Raw genomic sequence first — 23,695 nt, 5'->3', positions numbered from 1 at the left:
AAACGTCGACATGGCCAGGAATGACTCAAAGCACTGATTAAAGCAGGGTAAGATTATAAAGTAGGTCGAAGGAGGAGAAAAGAACAATAGAAAAAAAAAAGAAAAAGGGGATCCTTCCTCTTCCCTAAGAATCAGCAGTAGGCAAGCCTATTTCAACAAGAGTCCATGGCCAGCCCAGCCCCCCTCTCGTCCCCCCGAACGGCACCCCAAACGGCGGCGACCCCTTTGGTCGCCGCCCTTCGGCCGCCGGCCCCAGCCGTTGCCGCGGCTTTGACTCCGCAGGGCGCCTCCGAGACCCGCCCCGTCGCGCACCGCGCGCGCCCGATCACCTGGGCTGGCGGGCGGCGCTCTCCGGCGCTGCGTGCGCCCGCGCTGGCCGGTGGAGCTGGCTGCCGTCGAGGTCGCAGCCGCGTGCGTCTGCCTGCATTCGCTTGCCCGGGAGCAGCGTGCTGCGGGAGGTGGGCGGAAGCGAAGCTCAGGGTAATATGTGTAAAAACATAAGACAGGCCATGCTGGATCAGACCTGTGGTTCATGCTGTTTAGCACTCTATCCACATGAGGGCATATCAGCTGCTCACACAATCCCTGAAGTAGGATGGGCAGAGGAGTTTCACCTGCCCAAGCTCCTCAGCAACCGGGGTGTGCAGACATACAACCTCTGAGAATCAAGGTTGTACCTAGCCATCACTGCTTCTGGTGGTAGTGAATTACACAGCATACCTATGCATTGTATGAAGAAGTACTTCTTTTTTTCTGCCTGGATTCTCCCACCAAGTAGCTTCATGGGATGCCCCTGAGTTCCAATATTATGGAAAAAAGGAGGGAAAAAACCTGTCTCCATATCTACTTTCCCCAGGAATCTTCCACCCTGGGTGGTGGCTGAAGGTCAGTGGCCAAAGTGCATCACTCATTGATGCCTGGTTAGTGCCTGGTTGGGCCTGACACTCGGCATTGGCCAGTTAGGTGGGTGGTTTGTAGTTGTATACTACATGATAAATTTTTATAGTTTTGTATAGTTTCAATTCTTCTGTATTGTTGCTATTTTACAAATTTTATAAAATTCGTAAATTCTTGTGTTTATTGTCTCATGTAGAATTTGATTTTGTTTTGTTTGGAATTATTTTACCTGGTTTTATATTGTATTTTAAAGTATCTTGTATTTTAGTTATTGTAAACTACCCTTCAAGGCTACTTGGCTGTATAAAATTTATAACAGCAACAACAACAACACTCCTATCATGGTTCCCCTTAACTCAACATTTTTCTAAGCTGAACAGGCCCAAGTGCAGCCATTCCTCACAGGGGAGTTGCTCCAACTCCTTTATCATTTTAGTTGCCCTTTTCTGCACATTTTTCAACTCAGTAATGTCCTTTTTCAGGTGCAACAGCCAGAACTAAACACAACATTCTAACTACAATTGCACCAAATACTTGTCTAAGGGGAGTACAATTTAGCAGTTTTATTTTAAATTCCTTTTCTTATTATACCTAACATTGGAGCTTGTCTTTTCACTGCAGCTGTGCACTTGGTCAGCATTTTCACTGAGCTGTCCACCATATCCACCAGCTCTCTTTCTTGATAAGCCAGTGCTAGCTTATTCCCATCAGGCTGTTTTTTAAAGTCAGGATTTTTTGCCCCAACATGCATTTACTTTTGCTTACACTGAACTGCATCTGCCATTTTGATGCCCATTCTCTCAGCTTGGACAGATCTCTTTGGAGCTCCTCTCAGTGCCTTTTCGTTTTAGCCACCCTGAATAGCTTAGTGCCATCAGCAAAGTTGGCTACTTCATTGCTTACTCCTAATTCCAGATCATCTATGCAAAGGTTGACAAGCACCAGCCCTAATATGCTGTGGAACCACAGCTGTTACATCCATCCACTGGGAGAAATTACCATTCATTCCAGCTCTTTGTTTTCTGCTTTAACCAGTTACTGATCCATAAGAAGACTACCACCCCCATTATTCCATGAATCCTGAGTTTGTTCAGGAGTCTTTGGTGAGGGATTTTGTTAAAAGCATTTGAGAAGTCTAGGTAAATAATGTCTACCAACTCACCCCATCCAAGTGCTTACTGACACTCTCAAAGAATTCTTATTAGGTTAGTGGAACCTTTCTGGAAGCGGTGTCATTTTTTTTCAGCAGAGCTTGTCCCTCTGTGTGCTTATTAATTCAGTTTTTAATGACCCTTTCAACCAACTAGCCCAGACCAGCTAATAAGCAACCCACATCCTTCCTGGATCCCTTTTTAAAAATTAGCCAATAGGTTATATTGGCCATCCTGTAATCTTTGGGTACAGAGGATGATCTGAGGGGCATACTGCATATTTTTGTAAGAATGTCAGCCATTTCATATTTGAGCTTTTTAAGAACTCTAGAAGGGATACCATCTGGGCCTTAATCATTACTACTATGTGCCTTAAATTTCTCAGACTCCCTTCCTGAATCATTCAGAGTAGGTATCTTTTCTGCATCCTCTGCTGTGAAGGCAGATTAAAAAGAATTCATTAGCTTCTCTGCAATCTCTTTATTATCCTTTAGTGCCCCCTCAATTCCCTTGTTATCCAGTGGCCCAACTGCCTTTCTGATTTCTTTCTTCTGATATATTTAAGGAACTCTTTATTGTTCACCTTGATGTTGTTAGCACTATGTTCCTCAAACAATTGTTTCTCTTACTGTCTGCTGGCATCTCCTTTGTGCAAGCTTGTGGTCCCTTTTGTTTTCCTGATTGGGGCAAGATTTCCATTTCTTGGAGTAAGCCTTCTTCCTTGACTCTACTTGTTAACCATGCTACTGACCTCCTGCACTTCATGTTCCCTTTCCTAATGTGTGGGATGCTGTGCTTTAAGTATTGTGGTTTTGAGCAATCTCCAAAGCATTTTGAAGAGATTTAACCCTCTTGACAGCTCTCTTCAGCTTCTTTCTTACCAGTTCCATCATTTTAGAGAAGTATCCTCTTTTGAAGTCAAGCACCACTGTCTTAGACCCCTTGAACAATCTTCCTAGCTGTATATTAAATCTGATACCACTGTGGTCAGTTTCCAGTCAGTTCAACAACATTTACATCCCACTTAGGATTAAATCCAGGATTGCCCCCCTTCTGATTGGTTCCATGGGCAGCTGTTCTAGGGCACTGACATGCATAGCTTCTCTGCTTCCATGTTATCCTCAAGACAATCCTGTAAACTAAACTGAGAGTCCATGACTGGCTTAAGGCCACCCAATGAGATTCCTGACTAAGTGGGGATTTGAACCTGATCGAATATTCTAGATCCACTAAGCAATTACTATTTCTTTAGCTTTTTAAGTTTTTGTCTGATCTCAGTAACATCTAGACATGTAGTGCTCTAGATGTTGTTGGACTCTAGCTCCTATCATCCTTAACCATTGGCCATGCTGGGCTGTAAGCAGTCGCTCCACAATTACTATAGTAGTCTTATCTGCAGAAGTTGTGTTAAATGTGCAATGATCCCCTTGGAGTCTCAGACTAATGACTTTACTCAACCTCAGGCTTGCTTGGATAAGAGAAACAGTGTCAAGGTCAATTCCACTCCTTGGCATGAAAATCAGTCTGTCTGATAACCCACCAAAAGCTTAATAAATTTAATCCTTTCATCCAGGCTGATAGTGAGCCTGGCTATTAGTAAAACAATGGGCTTCCCACAGGGAAAATCTTTTTTCTTAAGCTAAAAAAAAAAAGATGCCTGAAGCCAATTAATACTCTAAGTTACTGTGCCTTACAATGCAGGGTAAATTTTTAACATTGAATGCTACACTTTATAACTTGAAGCACCCAGCGTGTAGTTGTACTCTACCCTGTACAGAACTAATGGTCTGTATTTACTTCCACAGGACTGGACTGACTATGATGAAAAAATAAAAGACTCAGTTGGTATCTATGAAGTTACCCATCGATTTGTCAAATGTTAAAACTTGTTTTTCTACAAGATCACTTTCTATAGTCTTAACATTAAAATTGTGTTGGCAGAACTGAGAATAAAATCCTTTGCTTTCTGTGGTTTGTCTCCCCCCACAACCTATGCACTTAGTTTCTTGTATCAACATCTATTTAAAAAACACATTTATGGCTGCTATCCTTTGTCTTACACCTGAAGTAAACCCACTGAACATTTTAGGGCTTATTTCTGGGCAGATCTGCATAGGAGTGTGCTGAAGGTATGCATAGGCAGCAAGAATACACATCAGGAAGGCCACCATAGACATACGAAGCGTTCTGGAGCAGGACTACACACATCAAGCCCATGTTCAGGCTGATGCAGGGGTTTGGAACCCTTTCCAAAGCATTTGATTAATGTTGATTAATGGAAGATACAGCATATAGAATAGTATGAGAAAGACTTAGTTTGTAATTTTATTGTTGCATACAAGCCCATAGCTCCACTTCTATCTTATGTATAAATAGAGCTGTTATTGTTTTAGCAAAGGGTTTCTGGATCCAAAAGCAATAAGCACACAAGTGGGTTAAAGTCTAAAGATTTTATGCAACAGCAGACACGATAATATAAGCCGGCACAATAACATGGAAAAAAAGAAATACGATATCAAGCAAGCTGACTTTTCTCAATCAGTTGTCGGGAGCCCCTTTGTGACAACAAGGCATACCCCAATTTTGGCTGGTGTGCAGCGCCTTTCCCTGGCTAGGTCTGCATTGAAGCTTGCCTTGCGTGGAGCCACGAGGCTTTTTATCCTAAATCTTAGAGTCTTATGTGCTGTGGAATACTATGTGCTCGTGCTATTCAAAACAGTTAATTGGTCACACCTGCTGTTCGCAATTGACAGCAAAAGAAGGGAATAGCAGAGGATGAGGTGGATAGATGGAGTCACCGAAGCAGTCCGTGTGAGCTTAGGTGGACTGGGGGGATGGAGGAGGACAGAAAAGCCTGGAGGAGTGTTGTCCATGGGGTCGCAAGGGGTTGGACGTGACTTCGCAACTAGCAAGCAAGCAAGCTGTTTGCAAGTCTCATGATAAGTTCCACTGTTTACTTTCCTGCATTCCCAGGCAGTACCATCCTAATCAGCAAGTGGCTTAGAATAACACTCTTTTGCATGCTGGAGAGCCTCAACTGAATTTTTTAAGGCGGCTTTGTTTTTAAGGTAAAAGGAGAAATATAGAAATAGAAGGAATAATTGTGCTATACCACCCTATCAACAAAAATAGTTGTATATATGTCAATTTCCCTGAAACTGACTTCTCTTACGAATGTAACTTCTCTTATGAATGTAATTCTGGAATTCCTCAGAAATGCCTTCACTTCCTCCACGGACAAATAGACATCTTTATAATTCCAGTAGGCCTATCTCTCTTGCTTGTTCTTTGCATATTATGCTTAGATTGTAATGTGTATAAACCTGGGACTCTTCAGTTGATGATGATGTTTCAGAGCATCCAGAGGCAGAGTTCTACTTCTGCAATGGGGATTCTTCCACTTTCTCTCTCTTGCCTCCCACCCAGTAACTCACTCATGATGATGGTGCACGGGGTGGGGGTCCTTGAATAGAGTGCAGTGGAATGCAGGAGCTAAAGTGGAGAAGTAATTAGAGAATTTCTTAGCCTTGCATTACCAGAAGTGCTTTTGCTCACATAAGTTCTCAAATACACATGTTATATAGTGACTAGGTTCCTAAGATAAATTAAGCAAGCTCTTGGAAGTAAAGTTCTTAAATTCTATAAGCCATGCCATATCTCACATTGTTCAGGAGGGCTCCCTTACTGTCCAAGGAGGCTTTCTGGGGATTACAGGTAGCTGCAGAAGGGACTAACAAGTGTTCCTTAAGATCTAAGCCAGTGTGCTTTTAGTTTTTCATTTGTTACAACATAGTCCATTCCATAGCCATATATTACAAGGCTGCTGACAGTTCACATTTGAATTTCACTTTAATCTTTTGTGAAGCAAAGTGAATTCCAACAGCAGGAGAGAGTTGATATGGAAAACATCAAGGCAGCTGTCCAACTGTGCATTTAGAGCCTTCCACTTAACTTAATATGCATATCATTCCTTTTTGATACTTTACTAACCTCAGATTAAAAAATGTTCAGAAAATAATTTCACCATGAAAGATATTGTTTTTAGTTGAAACAAATGTAAATCTGAGCTTATATCCTTCTGCAGAGTATTTGTTTTATAGTCAAGGTCTATAACTTGACTTTAGGTCAGACTCATGGTAGCTCAGTCTGAAGTTTCTATCTAAGGGCACAATCCAATGCGCAAAAATAAAATACATTATTATTAAATTTCTATACCACCCCACAGCTGAAGCTCTCTGGGTAGTTTACAAGAATCTGTAAAACAGACAATAATTTGGAATAAAAATATCAAAATTAAAAGTTTAAAATAGCTAAAACAATACCAAAGACTGACTGTAGAACACCTGGGACAGGTAATCCCCCTCAATCCCCTGGGTAACCAAGTAAGTCTTCAAAGGCCTCAGCATAAAGAGACATCATAACCTGCCACTGAAAAGATGACAAATTTGGCACCAGCTGGACTGCAGTAAGGAGATGGTTCCATAGACAAGGGGCCACCACATAGAAAGCTCTCCTCCTTGTTGTCACCCTATGCTCTTCCTATGACATCGGCACTCACTTGAAGGACCAAGAGGTTGCGCATGGTATTCAAGTAGATTTTGGCTGGGAGAGATGCTTCAACAGGTCTTGCTTTCCTAAACCATGAAAGGTTTATAGGTTAAAACCATCTTGGGTTGGAACTGGAAGCATATGGCCAGCCAATGCAAGTGGGCCAGAATTGGTCTTATGGGCTCAGGTCCCAGTTTTAAACTGGCTGCCACATTCTGCACCAGCTGCAGTTTCTGAACAATCTTCAAGGGCAGCCCTGTGTAGAGAGCAGCTCAGCAACCTAGTTTAGAGATTATCAGAGCACAGATTACCAAAGCAAGACCATTCTAATCCAGATAAGGTCGTAGCTGGGCCACCAATCAAAGCTGGTGGTGGGCATTCCAAATCACTGAGCCTACCTGAACCTCAAGTGACTAAGATGGATCAAGCAGCACCCCTAGCTATGAACCTGCTCCTTCAAGGTAGCGCAACCTACATATGTTTAGACAGAAAAATGTCCTGCAACTCCTACCATCCAGACAGCCATGGTGGCTAAGTATGTCCAGAACAACTGGCCTTTTTTCTGTCTGTACATCCACAGAAATGTGCTTTTACTGTCTCAAACAACTTACGCTGAAACTAGAATTTCTGAACAAGTGGCTACTGTCTGTGCAATCAAAGCTGACTTTAGCTGAAGGACCATTCTAGCTGTTCTTGGAAATACTGTTTTGATGCATACAGAAACTTCTTGTAAGTTAAAGGGTAGATCTGAGGAAGCATAACATGAAAATTATTCTACTGCACTAAATTCTTTAGCCGGGCTAGTTAAGAATGGATAGCTGCTTCTTGCTCAAAAATAAGTTTCAGTATTGGACAGTAGTCTGACACAAGGGCTTAAGAACATTTAAATCAAGCACTGACATATTCTATGTGCATGAGTTAGTAGTTTGTACTGTCTACATTCATTTATACTGTATATTAAAGTTATCAACGTTATCTGGTTTGTTTATTAAAAGGGTGAAGCTTTTGCTCAAGCAGCCTAGAAATAGGCTGTGAGAACATGCATTTCCTGAGGTAACAGTACAGAAACAGCTTTATTTTACAATCAATACTAATAATGTAGAAGGTATGCAGAAGTTTAGCCCAGACTTAGTACTTGTTGAAATAGACCCAATAAAATCAGTTGGACAAGTTGGTCATGATTAACTTAGCTCATGATTTTGATTAGTTCATTAATGTGTGCTTAAGCATGTTTTAAGTCTGGATCTAGCCCATAGAATTAAATTCATGCTTTTTTTCCTTGATGCACTGTCATTTTTAAAAAACAAAGTATGTTACTCTCAAATTCTGGCCAGAATAATACTGAATTCCTGTTGCTGAATGCATTTTAGAAAATCTGCACTGCTGTATCTTAATTACTAACTTGTTTCCCTTCCAGAACATTAAAAATGGCATCCAGTGACTTGTGTATACACTGGAGGAATTCATCAACTTTTCTAGCTGGATAGGCAGAAACATTGCATCCAATCCAGTTATCATGCACTCCATAACCAACACCAAAACCATCAGGCACTACTGGCCCAAATCCTCCCATGAATACAGCTGGGCTGCTCAGAGTGCTTGTGGAGAGAATATTGTAATTAATCTGTGCATATGCTTGGTCCTGGAAAAAGCTCGGCAAAGGAGTTCCACTGGATTCTGCCAGATGCCGCAAAGCGAACAAGTGACGATCAAATCCCTGACCTATCAAGATAAAATGCAGTAGTGAGTGGAGCTGCAGAAAACAAAAGTTTACGACTGAACATTGCAAAGGGAAACCCCATTCTTCTCTTTGAAGTGTCTGTCCCTCCCAAAGATTATGGCTACGGTACCAAAAATGTAGACAGTGGACCCAAGAACTTAGGGTTGTTCAGACATAATGCCCTGTATTCCTTCTGAGCTTAAAACATGCAAAATAATTTCAAAGTGAAGTACAATTTCCTGAAAATACTTTATATCTTACATTTTGCAGCTTGTACATCAGTTGTGTTGAGAACTAATCGCTAGATGTCAAATAACTTAAGGTGCACAGCTAAAGAAAGCTCCAAATATACGGATCTAAGTACTGCGACCCAAGTTTCTAGTCATAGATACACTATAATCATATGCACATGTAAAAATTCCCTTAAATTGTATATTGTATATTATTCCTTGTATTCATATAAGGAATGGAGGCTGATTTTTTTCCCCCAAAATACTATCTAGAAGAAGACAATTTTTAATTTCGGTATCAATGCAATGCAAGGTTCCACTTAACCTAATGGCAAGACATCTTCTGGGTCTTTGTATCGACTTGACTTAGCAATTTAGATCACTCTGAGCATACTTGGTAGGCAACAATCTACCTGCACCTCAGTCAGTGTAAAATAAACTATAACTTCTTTTTACCAAGCACACTGGGGAGGAAATCACTGCAATTTCACTTACCCATAGCGGCTTCTTTGGTGAGTTGACTGTGATACTTGGAACACTCTGCTATCATCTGCCGCAGCTCTGCTGCACTGTGTTGGGACACCTTCCTAACTAAAGCCTCTGAACATGCCTTTGTATGTACTGAGGCAGGACGGATGGTTTCAGTGCGGCCGTGTTTGAATGCTGCTGTGCTGCAGGATTCATAGGTGGCAACAGTTTGGCCATACTGCTGCAGAAAAGCCATCTGGAAGGCAAGCTGAGCGAGCGCATCAGGACTTAGCTTTTGCTTCTTTATTGCCTCCTTGCCTCCTCTTTCAAACTGCATAGTCTTCATAGTCAAGGTTTTCACAGTAGCATCAAAGGTTTGCTTGACTTTGGTAATTCCTTCCTTTAAGGCATCATTCAGTTTGAAGTTCAGTTTCTGTACAGCCACAGCAGAATCAACCACAGCAGGCTGAGCCTGGGGTGTAATTGCAGGTGCCTGGGTGCTGTCTTTAAACACTTCGTTTTGGAACCTAAGCACAGCTACTCCATCTCCCCATGAGTGTTCAAAGTGAACTGCTGTAGTGCCATCTTTGGCTAAAATAAGGTTAAATGATTTGTCATACCACCTATTGATGCCATCACCATGAAGCATAGTATGGGACAGGTGGTTGTAGTCTTTCACTGGAAAGTCATCAAGGCACAGACAAAATATTGCAGAATCCACTTTTGCTAAGGCTTCTTTATTGCCATTGTCAAGTAGCTCCTGTCTCATCTTTGCCCATGTATCCCGGTTTTCACTAGTAAGACAAGCCAGAGGGAATGCTGGAACCGGACTGTTGTCAGAAAGAATCCATTTCAGGTGGGCTTGGATTTCTGAAGGTTTCACTATATTCCCATCTCTATCAATTACATCAAACACATAAAAATTCCCATTTCTAAGCACCAGTAAGTGTTTCTCATTTTCATCAGTGAACAGCTCATCCTTGTTTTGCTTAGGCAGCCGTGTGGAATTGAAAAGTCTGAAGTACTGTGACATATCTAGTGGGTAGGCATTTACCATATATGCGCCAAACCACGAAAGAGAAGAAGGCACAAATCGAATGAGCTTTTTAAAAGTCTGAGTATCACTTTTGGATGGATTGAGGTGAAAAATCTCTGGCTCTAAAAGGCCAGCCCTGAGAGTCTTCATGAAACGCAGAGCAGACACAGTCAAGTTAGTTGCTCTTATAAGCTGGTTATTATACTCAGTTTTAGGGTCAGGATTGAAAGCCATAAATGGATTGAAGTTCAAAACAACAGATTCACGCGCTTGTAGGTACATATCAAACCAGGGACCTAAAATTGAGAGATGACAGGACAAATAAATACCATGGCTAGAAAACAAATCAAGGTTCATGAGTATGAGATACTCATGAAGGGGACCTGAACTGACTGACAGACTAAGATCTATTAAGAAATAGCTCTTGTTATGTGCCGTCACGTCATCCCAAGTTATGGTGACCCTTCATATCTAAGTTCCTACACAGCAAAATGAAGCTTCTGCTCATTTCTCTTTTGTGGAATGAAGAGGCATGCAGCCTTTATGGCACATTAATTTAGGAGTACACTTTTGTATCCAGTGTCCATTCAGACGTTGCCTTCCCCTTTGACCTACCACTGTTGTCTCAGAAGTAGAAATCCAGTAGCATTTCACCTTCCTGCATACCCTCTCCTTGGCTCTTTCCTTGTCATATTCCTTTATTCTGTTGTTCTTTCCTCTCCACCTTTTCTGCAACAAGCCTCAGTTCAACAGCCAACATTTTGGTTCTGATTGTTGACCTCCACTGAAGTATCTGAATTTTATGTTTGGCTTAAAAACTAGTATTTCCTCACAAATATGAAGGCTGCAAAGTGAATGTTAATGAGAGAAGAAAGGCAATACTCTATTCAGTCTGAATAGTAAAACAAATACATTAGGCTCTTGGTTGGAGAAATCTTCATTTTCATACCTCAGTAATCAGTGATGTGGTATGGAAATTTTACAATGGAAAATTTCCCTGTGCTTTATTTTTCAACAGAAATGTTTCCATTTCATATATTCATTATTAATGATATCAATTATATAAAAGGAGGAGGGAAGAAAAAAACCAAAAGAACTCTCCCTCCACTACCCCATTCCACATGACAACAGCAGTAGCTGCAGAGCTAACATGACAATTTTGTTCAACAGATAAAGGAGTATACTTGAGCTCACCCTCAACCTGCAATCATTTTAATAATTCTCAGTGAAGTATCTATAGGACAGATTGCATTTTAACTCACATGAACTTAGTTCAGGTTGAAGTTGGAGTCCTCTTATGTCCTCTCAGTAAAGAATACAGAATTGCAATAGCAGGAAATGTTATGAACTTTGTATTGTTACTAAACATGTGTTGTGCATAAAAGCTTGTTCTCTCCCTGAGTATTTTTGTAAAATCAACAGCCAACTGGTGGGAAAAACCAAAATTTTAGGACAGCTGCAGGAAAAATAAAATACACTAACCTAAATGAAATACACTTCCCTGTTTTCTTTCATTCTCATTCTCATTCTCATTCTCATTCTCATTCTCATTCTCATTCTCATTCTCCCTCCCTCTCCCTCCCTCCCTCCCTCCCTCCCTCCCTCTCTCTCTCTCTCTCTCTCTCTTGTCCTATATATTTGCTATCTCCTTTTTCTTTATCCTCTGGTCTTCCTCTGTCTGCATCTTTCCTGCTCTTGTTCTTTGATAACGGGAAAACTGAAGCATGCTTCCTTTTCTCTCTTGTGCTGCTTGCCTTTCCAGGGCCAAGCAATTCATAGCTGTGACTAAGTTGGATTCTTTGAAGATGGTACTTGCTTCAACATTCTGAAATAGATTTTACATTGGTTTTGAATTAGTCATGGGATTACTGTAATAACTGTTTTCTTTCATTACACTGGCCTTCACAGAATTACAGAATCTTTTACTTGAAGAAGTAGACTTTCTTTCCCACTTCCTTTTTCCACACATTTATTTTTCAAGTCAAGGAGAAATCAAGGGCACTGCCTTAAACTAACTCAGATCATAGGCCCATCTTGTCCAATATTGTATGTTCCACATAGCAGCATTTCATCAAGGACCCCGGTGGAGCTTGTTCCACTTAGTGTCAGAAATCTTTTAATTGGAAGTGTGACAAACGAAACCTGGGACCTTCTACATTCAAAGCATGCGCTTGCTGTACCAACCAGCCATAGTCTGTCCCCCATGATACTGACTGGGGCCACCAGCATTACTCAAGGAATCTGTGCATTTAATCTGTGTGGTGTGCATGATAGCACAACACATGCTGCAGCATAAGCCACAAACTATGAGTTGGCTGCCCCAGGGCCAATGGCATGCCTAACAGATATGTCTTTGGTCCTCCCTTGAGCATCTCTCAAGGGTTCTCTTCTTCCTTTCTGCCATCACAAGACATTTGCAGCTTGTTGCAGTTTGATTTTCTTTTTGAGATTGCTAAAGCTGTTTCTCAAGCTGGTTTTCATGATCCCAGCTTAGCCTTTCCTAGGCAGTCCCCACAAGGTACACCAACTGTACATTAGAGGGACTGTCCAGCTCCCCTAGGGAGCATGTAAATTGATTTCCCCCTCTGTACTGAAATCCTATCAAAGTGAACTGTCAGATGCTGCTAAGGCCTGGAGCCTTTGTGAAAATGGAATCTGAAATCTGCTTTTGCTGCCACATCAGGAAAATGTAGCCTGATTCCCAGAAAGCGTACATGCTAAAACCAACCCTTTAGCACTTTAGAATCAACTTTTCTCAAGTGTTCCCCAAAAAGGGGGGTGGGGTGCTCCAAAAGATCCTTTGCAGGAGAATCCACAAACTCTCATGTTCATAGATCCTGGGACACAAGAGCCCCTTCCCCCAAATCCTGAGGGATCATGTGAAAAAGAGTGTTTAGAAACATAGGGAACTGCTTCATTCTGAGTCAGACTTTCAGTCCATCTAACCAGTATTGTCCACACTGACTGGCAGTGACTCCTCAGCATTGCAGACCATTCTGATAATCCTACATGGATTTACTGATGTGAATGGTCAATCGTACTTCCAGTTTTCAGATCGCACACCATTTTTCACAATTAGGAGAGGCATTCTGACAGATACTGTGTTCCCATGGTAGTTGGTTTTGGTGCATAGTAATACGTAAGGATATGTAATATGCATGTGTAACTGAGGGAGTCCTTTTCAGGACTATTGGGTGTGGTTTGTATATCAAATAAATAGATAAATAAATAAAGTGCTTTAAATCTTTTATATTTTTATTCAATATTGTCATGTTTTCATTTATATTATTCCTTTTTTCCACTAATGGTGTAGTTTGGTTTTTTGTTTCACAATAAAGATGTATTATAAATAATCAGCAATATATACCAAGAATAAAATGAAGTTTCATAGTTATTTTCTTACCTGAAATATAACTAGTATACTTGTTTCTCTTGTCTTGTGCAACCAGCTGCTTATGTAATTCTCTACCAATTCCATTTCCAAAACTGACAGCAAGTTGTTCAGTTTTCCTTTATTAAACAGAGAAAGGGATTTAATGACACTACTATGCCTCATTCTGAGAAATAAACTATTTAAGATGAAAATGTTGATTTATTTATTTATTTTTCGATTTATATCTTGCCTTTTTCCTACAAAGGGCTCAAGGCAGCTTATATCATTCTCCTCCTCCATCTTATCCCCACAACAACCCTGTGAGGTAGGTTGGGCTGAGAGTCTGTGACTGGCCCAAAGTCACCCAGTTGGCTCCATGGCTGAGCGGGGACTAGAACCCAGGTCGTCTGAATCCCAGTCCCATGCTCTTAACCACTGTACCACACTGGCTCTCTTAATGAATGCTGCAGGTCATCTCTGCATCTCCCTCCTTCTCCCACCTTCTGCAGAGGTTCCTAGCTGACTATGAAGAAATGATGTTAATTTCAAGGCTGCAGTGTTCTGGATTCACTCAGGATTACAGCACAAGTGGCTTTTCTTACTTATAGAAGGAAGGGAAAGGTTCTTGTAGCACTGTGCAGCTTGCATGAAGGTTAGTTCCTTGTTTTCTTCTTTGTTCTTACCTGAACTGGTCATCATCTAAAAGAGGCTTTTGAGCATTCAAGTATCTTCTAATTGTATCTTCAAGTTTTGGAATAGGCAACCTAATAAGGCAGGGACAAAGAATTAAAAGAACAGAAAATTACCATGTTAAACATTCTACAAGAAACACTACACAGAAATATTTTGATTCAAAATTTGACTATTGAGCCATTTGAAGTTTAAATACAACCTTGAAAGGGACTCAAAGAGTATTTCTTACTAATAAGACAGTAATGAGTAACATGAATAATCTATTATTACCCTTTAAAATCTGGCTATAAATGTAGTTGAACAAAATATTGCTTACATTTATAGCCAAAACTTAAGGCTATTTAGCTCTAAAATTAGGCACCCTGATTAAGCTTGTTCTGAAACTGACTTAAAGTTTGCAGTAACATGAACACTGGAAATACATGGCACAATCATTTTCCCAGTGCCAATCCTTATGCAGCCAATCTAGCACCATCTACACTTCAGAGGATGGCTATAAGCAGGCTTGACAAACTCCAAAATACCAAAAGAACCTTCATAGAAAAAAAACTGGGAGGGAACTTCAGAACAGCCCAACAATGGCCAAGTATTCTCAGTTACTAGGGAGAGAGTTTTGGTTCAATAGTTAATAAAGTACACTGGATCTCTACTTCTTTTAGACAGACTAAGAACATAATTATATTTACAGGATGACCCTAATGGTGCAATCCTATGAATATTCAGGTGGGGAAAAGTCAAGAAAGCTGTTTAAATATTTTATTAAAAAGCGAGGTGTAGCAATGCGCAAAGTAAACAAGTTGGAACAGTTTTATTCTTTCTAAATTCCTTCAGTACTCATCATAAGGTAGGTAAAAGGTCACACGGGAGATATTAAAGTGATGCATATTTAATTACGGATAGCAATCACTTCCTGTTTTTAGCACTAACCTTTCACCTACATACTGTACTTGATCTCATCCTAAAGACAGAAGGCTTTTCATTACTAGCGGCAGATCACATTCTTTTTTCTTGCTCTTTTTTTAAAACTCCTAACACATCTCTCACCATGGTGTAATTTAGCATGTGCAAAGTCCTTTTCCATTTTATAAGCACTAGCAAATGATCAAACTATGGCCTCAAACAGTCCAGCTACAATGTTGCATTAACAAAAGATTTCTACAACTTCTGAGTGTACAAAGCCAAGCCGAACAAAATGATAGGCCAGTGCCCTGTCCCGCAGCCACTGCGCATGCCAATATCAGTGGCAACCACAAATCACAGGCAGCAAGCAAAACTGGTGGATCTCTGACTCAACACCCTACCCACAATCACTATATGTTTGCATTTATCTTTTTATTTTAACATTCCTGCTTCAATCCAGCAAACAGTTTGCTCACTGGAAGTTGTGAGCCTGAGCCAAAGGCAGTTTCTAGATTCACAGGTATAAACTGGTATGGTTTCCTGGGCGCAGGGCAACTGTTAGAAGTACATAACACTTAGACAGCAGGTAATGTATGGGCCATCTCCTCCTGGTAACCTTATCCAATTTTAATCAAGCTGTAAAAAAGTTTGCTCAGCTTTATTTACAACAAATAGGATCTTGTGTTCAAATGTTGAGTTATATAGTGAAATTCCACACATACTTAACATTTCTCTTTGGCACACTAGGCTCAGGTATCTAAGACATTTCTTAGCACTTTAGGATGTAAACCCATACAACTTGCCACAGAAAAAGGTCTACATCTCCCAACATGACACAGCCAATGAACTAGCATAGTATAAAGCTTTGGCACCTTTACTTAGTGAAGGTAAGGACTGATCATTCTTCTGCACTGGTTAAGATGGTGCCAAAGCTTATAATCTGAATTGCATTTGTAACCATTGTTAACTTTAATTGCTTTTTTTTTTTGGCAAAAAGCCAGGATACTAATTCATTTATTTTAAAAATGCATTCAATAGTGTGTATGTGATCAGTGTGGAATCTAATGTAAGTCAACTGGAATTTTGGGGCAAACAGGAAGCCCTGCAGAGTGCTGGGCTCTTAACAGAGGTACTTGCAAAACCCTCAAGGAGATTCAGCTGGATTAAACTCCTTGGGGTAACGTTGCTAAAACTTGATGAGAAAGCACTTCTGCTTCTTGCTCACAAGGGCAGCCTTTCCTTAGGTGCACTTGTCCCTATCACAGTGCTGTAGTAATGGAGAACCTGTACACTTCAGCATTCTTCTTTCAACAGCTTTCCCCAGTGCTGTCCACATGTCTTGGGCTACAACTCCCATCATTGCCAGCCAGTGCAGCTGTTTGCCTCCACAAGGGGCTGGGGGTAACAAGTGCTGTAGCCCAAAACATCTGGCAGCGACAAGCTAGTGAAGAAAGGATGGTGACACTCTCCTGGGTACACTCTAATTCAGAGTGCTTACACGACACTCTATCTCAAGCCCCAAACAGATGCATGATTGGAGGGGGATGCATTCTGGGCATGCCTAGAGGAACACTCTCTCTCTTATCCCTCTACCATTTATTGGAAGGCCCTGAGGAAGCAAAGCCCTGTTGGAGCGGGTACGAGAGGCTGCGCGCAAAGCACCCTTGCGGCGAAAACGAAAGGCAGCCTGAGACGGAGCAAGCCGAAGGGCTCTGGGTGTAGCTCGGGGGGCCTGTTCCGGTCCCGCAGTTTCATCTCTCCCCGAGGTGTCACCTTACCGGGGCAGGCTCTTCTGAAAATGCATAGTGGGAACGAGGCTGCGGTGCAGGTACTGCGAAACGGAACCATCGTGGCTGTAGCTCCTCTGCAGCCCAACAAAGATAGGTGACAACCGAGCGGCAGAAGCCCCCCGGAAGCGGGAGGAGGTCGAGCAGAGCAGCATCCCGGTCACCATGGCGGAGTCAGCCCTTTTGCTCCGGTCCGCCGTTCCATGCAGAGGCAGGGGCCTGCCCGACAGGATCCGCCTCCGGGAGGAGTTAGTCCTAACTGTCCAGAGATGAAAGGAGGAGGGCGGGCAGCCACTGCAGACGGCGCGTCGGGCCTATGGCGTGTCGGAGGGGTGGTTGCCTTTGCTGCTGGGAGGGCTGCGGCGCCGGAGAGCCCGTTTCTGGGGCCGCTGGAGCGGCGGCTTCCTTGCGTGCTCCATGAATTCCTGCAAGAGCAAACTGCGGGGCTGCCGCCTTAAAGCCTGCGCGTGTATTTATTTTGGCAGGAAGTTCTTCTGCAGCTCAAAGTAAGTGGGTGAAGACTTTGAGGCCGCAAGACTCTTGGACTGTTTTGGTGTCAACAGACTTAACGCGGCTGCGCCTCCGGAAATACATGGCAGCTACGTCCGTGCAGCAAATATAGAAATTGCCTAAAAGATACACGCACCCTTTCCCCCAACCTTTTTGACCTCCAGGATTGTTGCGATCATCACCACAGCTACACGGCCAGTTGGGAAGGCAGGTTGAGGTGAAGGGGAGTTGTAGTTCCAAAACATCATGGCATACTTTATAATATCATAATTGAAGTCCGGGCCCAATTCAAGGTGCTGGTTTTGACCTATAAAGCCCTGAATGGCTTGGGACCGAGATGAATGTCACCTTCTTTATATGCCCTCAAGATCCGCGGGAGAGGCCCTCCTCCAGGAACCCTCCTTGAAGGAGGTAAAAAAGACATCTACGCGAAAAGACACCACCTTCTCTGTGGTGGCGCCCAGATTGTGGAATGTGCTCCCTGGAGAGGTTCGCCTGGCCCTGAGTTTATACTCTTTTCAGCCTTTTAATTTAATGGTTATTTTAAAAACTAATAATTTTAATAGTCAACAGTCACTTTTTATTTAATTTATATTTTCTGGTTATTTGTTATTTATTATATTGATATGGTTGTTTTATTGTGTTTTTGTTTTAATGATTGTAAGCCGTCCTGAGATGTCATGCATAAGGGATGGCATATAAATGTTTTAAATAAATAAATAAATGCTTATAAATTAGTGCATTGAAATATTTGTTTGGTTAGAGTGTGTATCTTCTTATCTCTTCCTTCACCAGAATGACTCCCCGAAATGACAGACATAATCGATAAAGCAGACCATCCCTGCTCGAAGGCTTACAGACTAAATCTAAGTGCAGCACACAGAGGAAGACGAATGGGGAGGAAATGGGAAAAGTGGGGGTTCAGCGGAGCTTGTAGAATGGCCCCACACACTCTCACCTACCTTGTGGGCCTGGAGGCAAGGATTTCTTTAGAATGTCACTCCAACCTAAAATAAACATAGAATCAGAGCAAGTCAGAAGGGGTCTCCCGGGCCATCTAGTCTGACCCCCGGCTCACCATGTGCATGTCCAGCCTATCTTTGAACACCCTCACCGATGGTGCCTCAACAACCTCTTGTGGAAGCTCATTCCACACCCTCAGGGTCCTGACTGTCAGGAAGTGCTTCCTGGCATCCAAATGGAACCTTGGTTCTCTGAGCTTTGCTCCGTTGGAGTGTGTCCTGCCTTCCTCTGCAGGGGAGAACAGGTCTCTACCCATCTCCATGTGACATCCCCTCGCATACCTGTATGTTGCCAACATACCCCCTCTGAATCTCCTCTTCTCCAGGCTGAAGAGACGCAGTTCCCTCACTCTCACCTCATACGGCATCCCCCGCAAACTGGCCAGCATTCTTGTGGCCCTACGCTGCACTGACACTACCCTGGATATATCCTTCCTATAACGAGGGGCCCAAAACTGAGCACAGTACTCCAGTTGCAGGCGCACCAGAGTCATATAGAGTGGTAGTAATACCTCTCTCGATCTAGAAGTCATGCTTCTGGCTATGCAACCAACGGTGGTGTTCACCCTCTTGACCAACGCAGCACACTGCTGACTCAGTGTTTGGCCTGCAGTCAACCAGTACCCCAAGGTCCCTTTCACAAGTGCTGCTCTCCAGCCACTTGCCCCCTAACCTGTACTTATGAAACCCATTCCTATGCCCCAAGTGCAAGACCTTGCACTTATCCACATAGAACTCCACCCTGTTGTCTCCTGCCCACTTCCATAATCTGTCCAGATCCTTTTGGATCTGGAGCACCTGCTCCTCAGTTGTGGCCACTGCCCCAGTTTTAGTATCGTCTGCGAATTTGATCAGCAGACTATTCACCCCTTATTCCATGTCATTTATGAAAAGATTAAACAGGATTGGCCTCAGGACAGAGCCCTGGGGAACCCCGCTTGTCACTGGCCACCATCCCGATGATTCCCCACTAATGGTTACCCTCTGCTTTCAGTCAGTCAACCATGCTCTAATCCACTGGACAGTGCTTTGGTGTATCCCAAAACTCAGTTTCTGCACCAGGATATCATCGGGCACTTCGTCAAAGGCCTTGCTGAAATCCAGGTAAACCACCTCCACTGCATCCCCTCCATCTAGCTATTTCAAAACCTTGTCATAGAATTCCACAAGGTTTGTCTGGCAGGACCTGTTTTTGCAGAACCCGTGTTGTGTGGCTGTCAGTCTCCCTTCCCTATCTAGCATCACTAGATCTCTTTCTATTATGAGCCTTTCCATTGTTTTTCCTACAATGGACGTAAGACTAACAGGTCTGTAATTCCCCATGTCCCTTCTACTATCCTTTTTGAAAATTGGGACCACTGATGCCACCCTCCAGTCCTCTGGAACTTCACCCGTTCTCCACAAGGCCTCAAAAATGGAGGCCAGCGGGTGTGAAAGAACCCCTGCCAACTCTCTAAGTACTCTCGGGTCAGGGCCTGGCGCCTTTGTAATGTCCAATGCCCTGAGGAGCCCCTTGACTTCTAGGGGGGTGACTCTAATATGTGCTCCTAAGTCCCCGGCCTCATCTAATCTCCTATGCAGATCTCCCCAGTCCAGCTTTGGGGAGAACACAGAGGCAAAATAGTCATTTAGCATCTGTGCCTGTTCCCTCATATCAGTCACTGGATCTCCTTCCTCCTTATTTAGTGGTCTCACCACTTGTCTTTGGATTGGATCCAATATCATACATCTCCATAATTAAGAGATTATCAAGAGCAAGAATGAGTCTATCAGGAATTTCCTTTCTAGTCCTTAATCACAAGTTCCTATCTTGCATCCCCTGCTGACATCAACCAATACACACTGTCCATGGGGACGTTTGTAAAGGGAAAGCTATATATGTATTTTGTTATGCGCCAACAAGTTATCTCCAGCTTGGCCCCATAAATGAAAGTCCTCCAAAATGTTCTTTACACAACAGCCCTGTTCAAGTCTTGTAAATTCAAGTCTGTGACATCCTTTATGGAATCTGTCCATCCCATATTTGGTCTTCCTTTACTTCTGCCCTTAACTTTCTGTAGCATGATTGACTTCTCCAGAGAGCTCATGATGTGTACCCTGATGTGTACCCAGAGTATGACAGTCTCAGTTTTGCCATTTTTGCTTCTAGGGAAAGTTCTGGCTTGATTTGACACCTATATAGACTCCTTTAATTTGGAACCCTGTGATATACACAAGCATTGCCTCTAATCAAAAACTTTGTTTTTTGAGCAACACATTTAAATGCAGTATGCACTGAAGACCAATAAAGAATTGGGGACTTTTTACTCCCAAAAATGCTTTGCTCCCCTTGAAATGGCACATCCACATCCCCCATGAAACGTCTTAGCAGCATAGCTGACCTAAAGCACTTGGGTCATTGTCAAGGGTGTTTTCCTTATATCAAGCATTACTAATCAGCATAAATCAAGAATATACTATTGTTTTGGGTGGCAGATGCCCCTCTGCTGAACCATTGGTGGACTGGAACATGTCAGAGGTTTGTAACCTTGAAGTGATTTAGTCACAAGGTGGAGTTTTTCCAACTGACTGTGGGAAGTCCATACCCAGCACAGCTAGGTCCTTGACCAGGGCACCAGCTAGAGGAGTGCTAGCATATGATTTGGGACAGTTTTATCTGCCCTGCACCATTTTTATTGGGGAAGATATAAAAGACATATGTGCAGTAAAGCACTTAGTGGCTTAGAGGAGAACTACAGCGATTTCTCTCCTTGCTAGCCCTCAGGGGATGAACCTTTGCTCATTGGATCAATTTATGACTTGCAGGTTCTCCAACCCTGTTTTAAATTGATACGGAATCCTCTGATCCTAATCCAACTTTCTTTATGATTGACCGGATAGGGAGATAAAATACACCCTTCTCTGATGCTCTTGTTTCTCCATATTCTGTCCAACAGTAGTTTCTTGTCTACAATGCAGTCTATGCTTCAGGAAGTGCTGAGGTACCCCCATTTCTTCAAGGGCTATCCATAGCCTCTCATGATCCACATAATTAAAGGCTTTGCTGTAGTCTATAAAGCATAGACTGATCTTCTGAAATTCTTTTGGTGTACCCCAGTAGCCAACAGTATTTGCAATCTGATTTCAAGTGCTCCCTCTCTTTTTTGGAGTCCATCTTGAACATTAGGCATTTCTTGCTCCATATGGGGTAATATTCTTTTTTGCACCTTAAGCAGCACTTTGTACCGCTGCATTTTTTTGCATCTCCTTCTTGGGAATTTGAATGTATACCTAACGTTTCCAGTCTGTAGGCCATTTGTTCTCCATATTTGTTGCATATTCTTGCTAAGATTTGGACCAAGTCTTTGCAGCTTGGAATAGTTCTATTGGTATCCTATCAGGATGCTTTATTTCTTTCACATGCTTTCAGAGCAGCTTTCACTTCACCTTATAATATTGCATGTTCTTCTTAATAAGAGTCTTCTTTAAAGGAGTCTTGTCATCCTTTCAGCTCTTCTGCATAGTTCTTCCCTATGTTGTTTCCACCTTCTCTTTATTTTCTCCTGGTCAGATAGTCTATCCTTTGTTTGTCTTTCAGCATTCCTAATCTCAGTTTGAAGAGCCTTCTCTCTGGTGGCACCCCAATTGTGGAATTTGCTCCCCAGAGAGCTTTGACTGGCATTGACACTTTATTCTTTTCGGTGCCAGGCCAAACCCTTTTTATTTCCCCAATATTTTAAGACTTGACTGTTTTAATTGGGGTTTTATTATTAGGAAAATTTTAGGACACTATATTTTATTTTTTTTTCTTATATTTTGTATTTTTAAACCATCCCAAGACTTCTGTAATGGGACGGTCTACAAAAGTTTTAAATAAATATCTCCTTTATTTCTTAGATTTTCTGGGAAAGGGCTCTTGTTTTTCCTCCTTTGTTGTTCTCTTCTATCTCTTTGCACTGATCATTGTAATAGTTCTTTTTGTCTGTACATGATAGTCACTGAAAAGTTGCATTCAGGATTATGTCCCTATTTCTGTCACCTTTTGTATTTGCTTCTTGCTTGCCCTTAGCAATTGTGAGTGTTTCTTCTGTCATCCATCTCAGTTTTTTACTTCTTGTTGCTACAGGAATTGCCTTTTGGCATTCTTCCGGAATAATGTCCCTGGTTTCTCTCCACAGTTCTTCTGGCTCATAGTCAATTAAGCTGAGTAATACAAATCTTTTCTTCATGTGAACTTCCTCAGGTGTATTATTTAAGTTGCATTTTGGAACTGTGTTTCTGTTAGCAATTTTTTTCAGCTTTAACCTGATTTTTAAATTATTTGGCACTACTGCAGTCTGCTGCCAGGCTTGTTTTGGCAACAAGAATACAGTTTCTCCATCTCTTGTTTCCAATTACATAATCTGTTTAATTTCTGTATTGGTTATCTGATGAAATCCATGTATACAGTTGTCTGATAGGCTGCCTGAAGTATGTATTTGTGATCAATAGAGTGTTGGCTTTACAGAATTCTATGAGGCATCCCTCTATTTTGTTTCTTACCCCCAGGCCAAATTTCTCTACAGCATTTGATTCTGCTTTATTTTCTACTTCTGCATTCTAGTCAGCTACGATTAATCAACCTGTCCTGCTTTGGAGTGTTATCAATTTCCTCTTGAACACCTACATAAAAGTGTTCAGTTTCGTCTTCAGTGTTTCTTGTTGGAGTGCAGGCTTGAATGATTGTGATGCTGATAGCTTTTCACTAATTCTGACTGATAGTATTCAGTCCGGTTTTGCATTATATCCTCTTACTGCCTTTACTACATCTTGCCTCAGTAAGCCACTGTTTCTTCTTCTGAGTTTCCAGAGTAAAACACTGTGTTTATCTGATTGAAAATGTCTCATTCCAGTCCACTTTAATTCACTCACACCAAGTACTATGATATTTAGTTGTGGGATATCTACTTTATTATTGTTTGGTTTATGTATGTTATTTTTATTGCTGTATTTATAGATTTTGCTGTGAGTCATCCAGAGACAAAAGTGATTGGACAGACTAGAAATATCCCAAATAAATAAAAATTTAATTTAGGTGTTCTATTTCTTTGTTTATTGTTTCTAGTTTGCCTGGATTCATACTTCTCATGTTTCATATTCCAGTTGTATGTGTTGTGCAGCATCAAACCATCCCATGGTGCATGCCTGCCACTAGACTTCCCTTTGGCTTTAATCTATTTATTATTAGTGACAAACAACACTATTTGTACTTGCCCTTTGCTGTCCCCTAGTAGCTCATTGACTGCCTTTTGACTTGGAGATCTCTCTTTCTGCTGCTATCTCTTGTTCCATCATAGGGTTTTCAAGGTAAAAAGATGGTTTTTGATTGCCTCCTTCATACG

General features: G+C 41.9%; 3 protein-coding genes across 6 annotated transcripts in view; 2 read left to right on the top strand and 1 right to left on the bottom strand.

Moving 5' to 3' along the window:
* CZIB (CXXC motif containing zinc binding protein) overlaps window positions 1-8,120 on the top strand; it is a 17,503-nt gene extending 9,383 nt beyond the window's left edge. The window contains exon 7 of one of the 2 annotated variants that reach the window (XM_044429880.1): window positions 8,014-8,120. In XM_044429880.1, the coding sequence (XP_044285815.1) occupies window positions 8,014-8,037 (24 nt within the window). In that variant the 3' untranslated portion in view covers window positions 8,038-8,120. Of the gene's footprint in view, window positions 1-3,853; window positions 4,004-8,013 lie in introns of those variants that run through there. The other variant, XM_044429879.1, reaches the window with a different exon arrangement.
* On the bottom strand, window positions 4,351-17,319 carry CPT2 (carnitine palmitoyltransferase 2). 3 transcript variants are annotated; one of them, XM_044429872.1, is made up of 5 exons: window positions 16,795-17,319; window positions 14,107-14,187; window positions 13,454-13,560; window positions 9,042-10,346; window positions 4,351-5,540 (listed from the first exon to the last, which is right to left on the bottom strand). In XM_044429872.1, the coding sequence occupies exons 1-5, from the start codon at window positions 16,968-16,970 to the stop codon at window positions 5,479-5,481; spliced, it is 1,731 nt and encodes a 576-aa protein (XP_044285807.1). In that variant the 5' UTR covers window positions 16,971-17,319; the 3' UTR covers window positions 4,351-5,478. The 3 variants fall into 3 exon arrangements, with proteins under 3 accessions (XP_044285807.1, XP_044285806.1, XP_044285808.1); XM_044429871.1 differs by having other exon boundaries at window positions 4,351-8,318; window positions 16,795-17,317; XM_044429873.1 differs by lacking the exons at window positions 13,454-13,560; window positions 14,107-14,187; window positions 16,795-17,319 and adding an exon at window positions 11,313-11,584 and having other exon boundaries at window positions 4,351-8,318.
* The window catches only part of SLC1A7 (solute carrier family 1 member 7), a 66,015-nt gene continuing 59,557 nt past the window's right edge, over window positions 17,238-23,695 (top strand). Inside the window, exons 1-2 of the mRNA XM_044429876.1 lie at window positions 17,238-17,309; window positions 19,330-19,439. The gene's annotated coding sequence lies outside the window, so the exon portion shown is untranslated. The remainder of the gene's footprint in view (window positions 17,310-19,329; window positions 19,440-23,695) is intronic.

This window comes from Varanus komodoensis, unplaced genomic scaffold (assembly GCF_004798865.1).
Source record: "Varanus komodoensis strain SLA01 unplaced genomic scaffold, ASM479886v1 scaffold20_1, whole genome shotgun sequence".
NCBI classification, from domain to species: Eukaryota; Metazoa; Chordata; class Lepidosauria; order Squamata; family Varanidae; genus Varanus; species Varanus komodoensis.
Note: the sequence above shows the minus strand (reverse complement) of the source record. Positions and strands in the feature narration are given on the sequence as shown.

What these genes read in the sequence shown, in the direction of transcription:
- CPT2 (XM_044429871.1), bottom strand. Translation starts at nt 16,970, where the DNA reads ATGGTGACCGGGATGCTGCTCTGCTCGACCTCCTCCCGCTTCCGGGGG. An exon ending in TTTCAGAAGAGCCTGCCCCG is followed by an intron (nt 14,188 to 16,794) that starts GTAAGGTGACAC and finishes CTGCCTTATTAG; the next exon opens with GTTGCCTATTCCAAAACTTG. An exon ending in GTATACTAGTTATATTTCAG is followed by an intron (nt 10,347 to 13,453) that starts GTAAGAAAATAA and finishes TCTCAATTTTAG; the next exon opens with GTCCCTGGTTTGATATGTAC.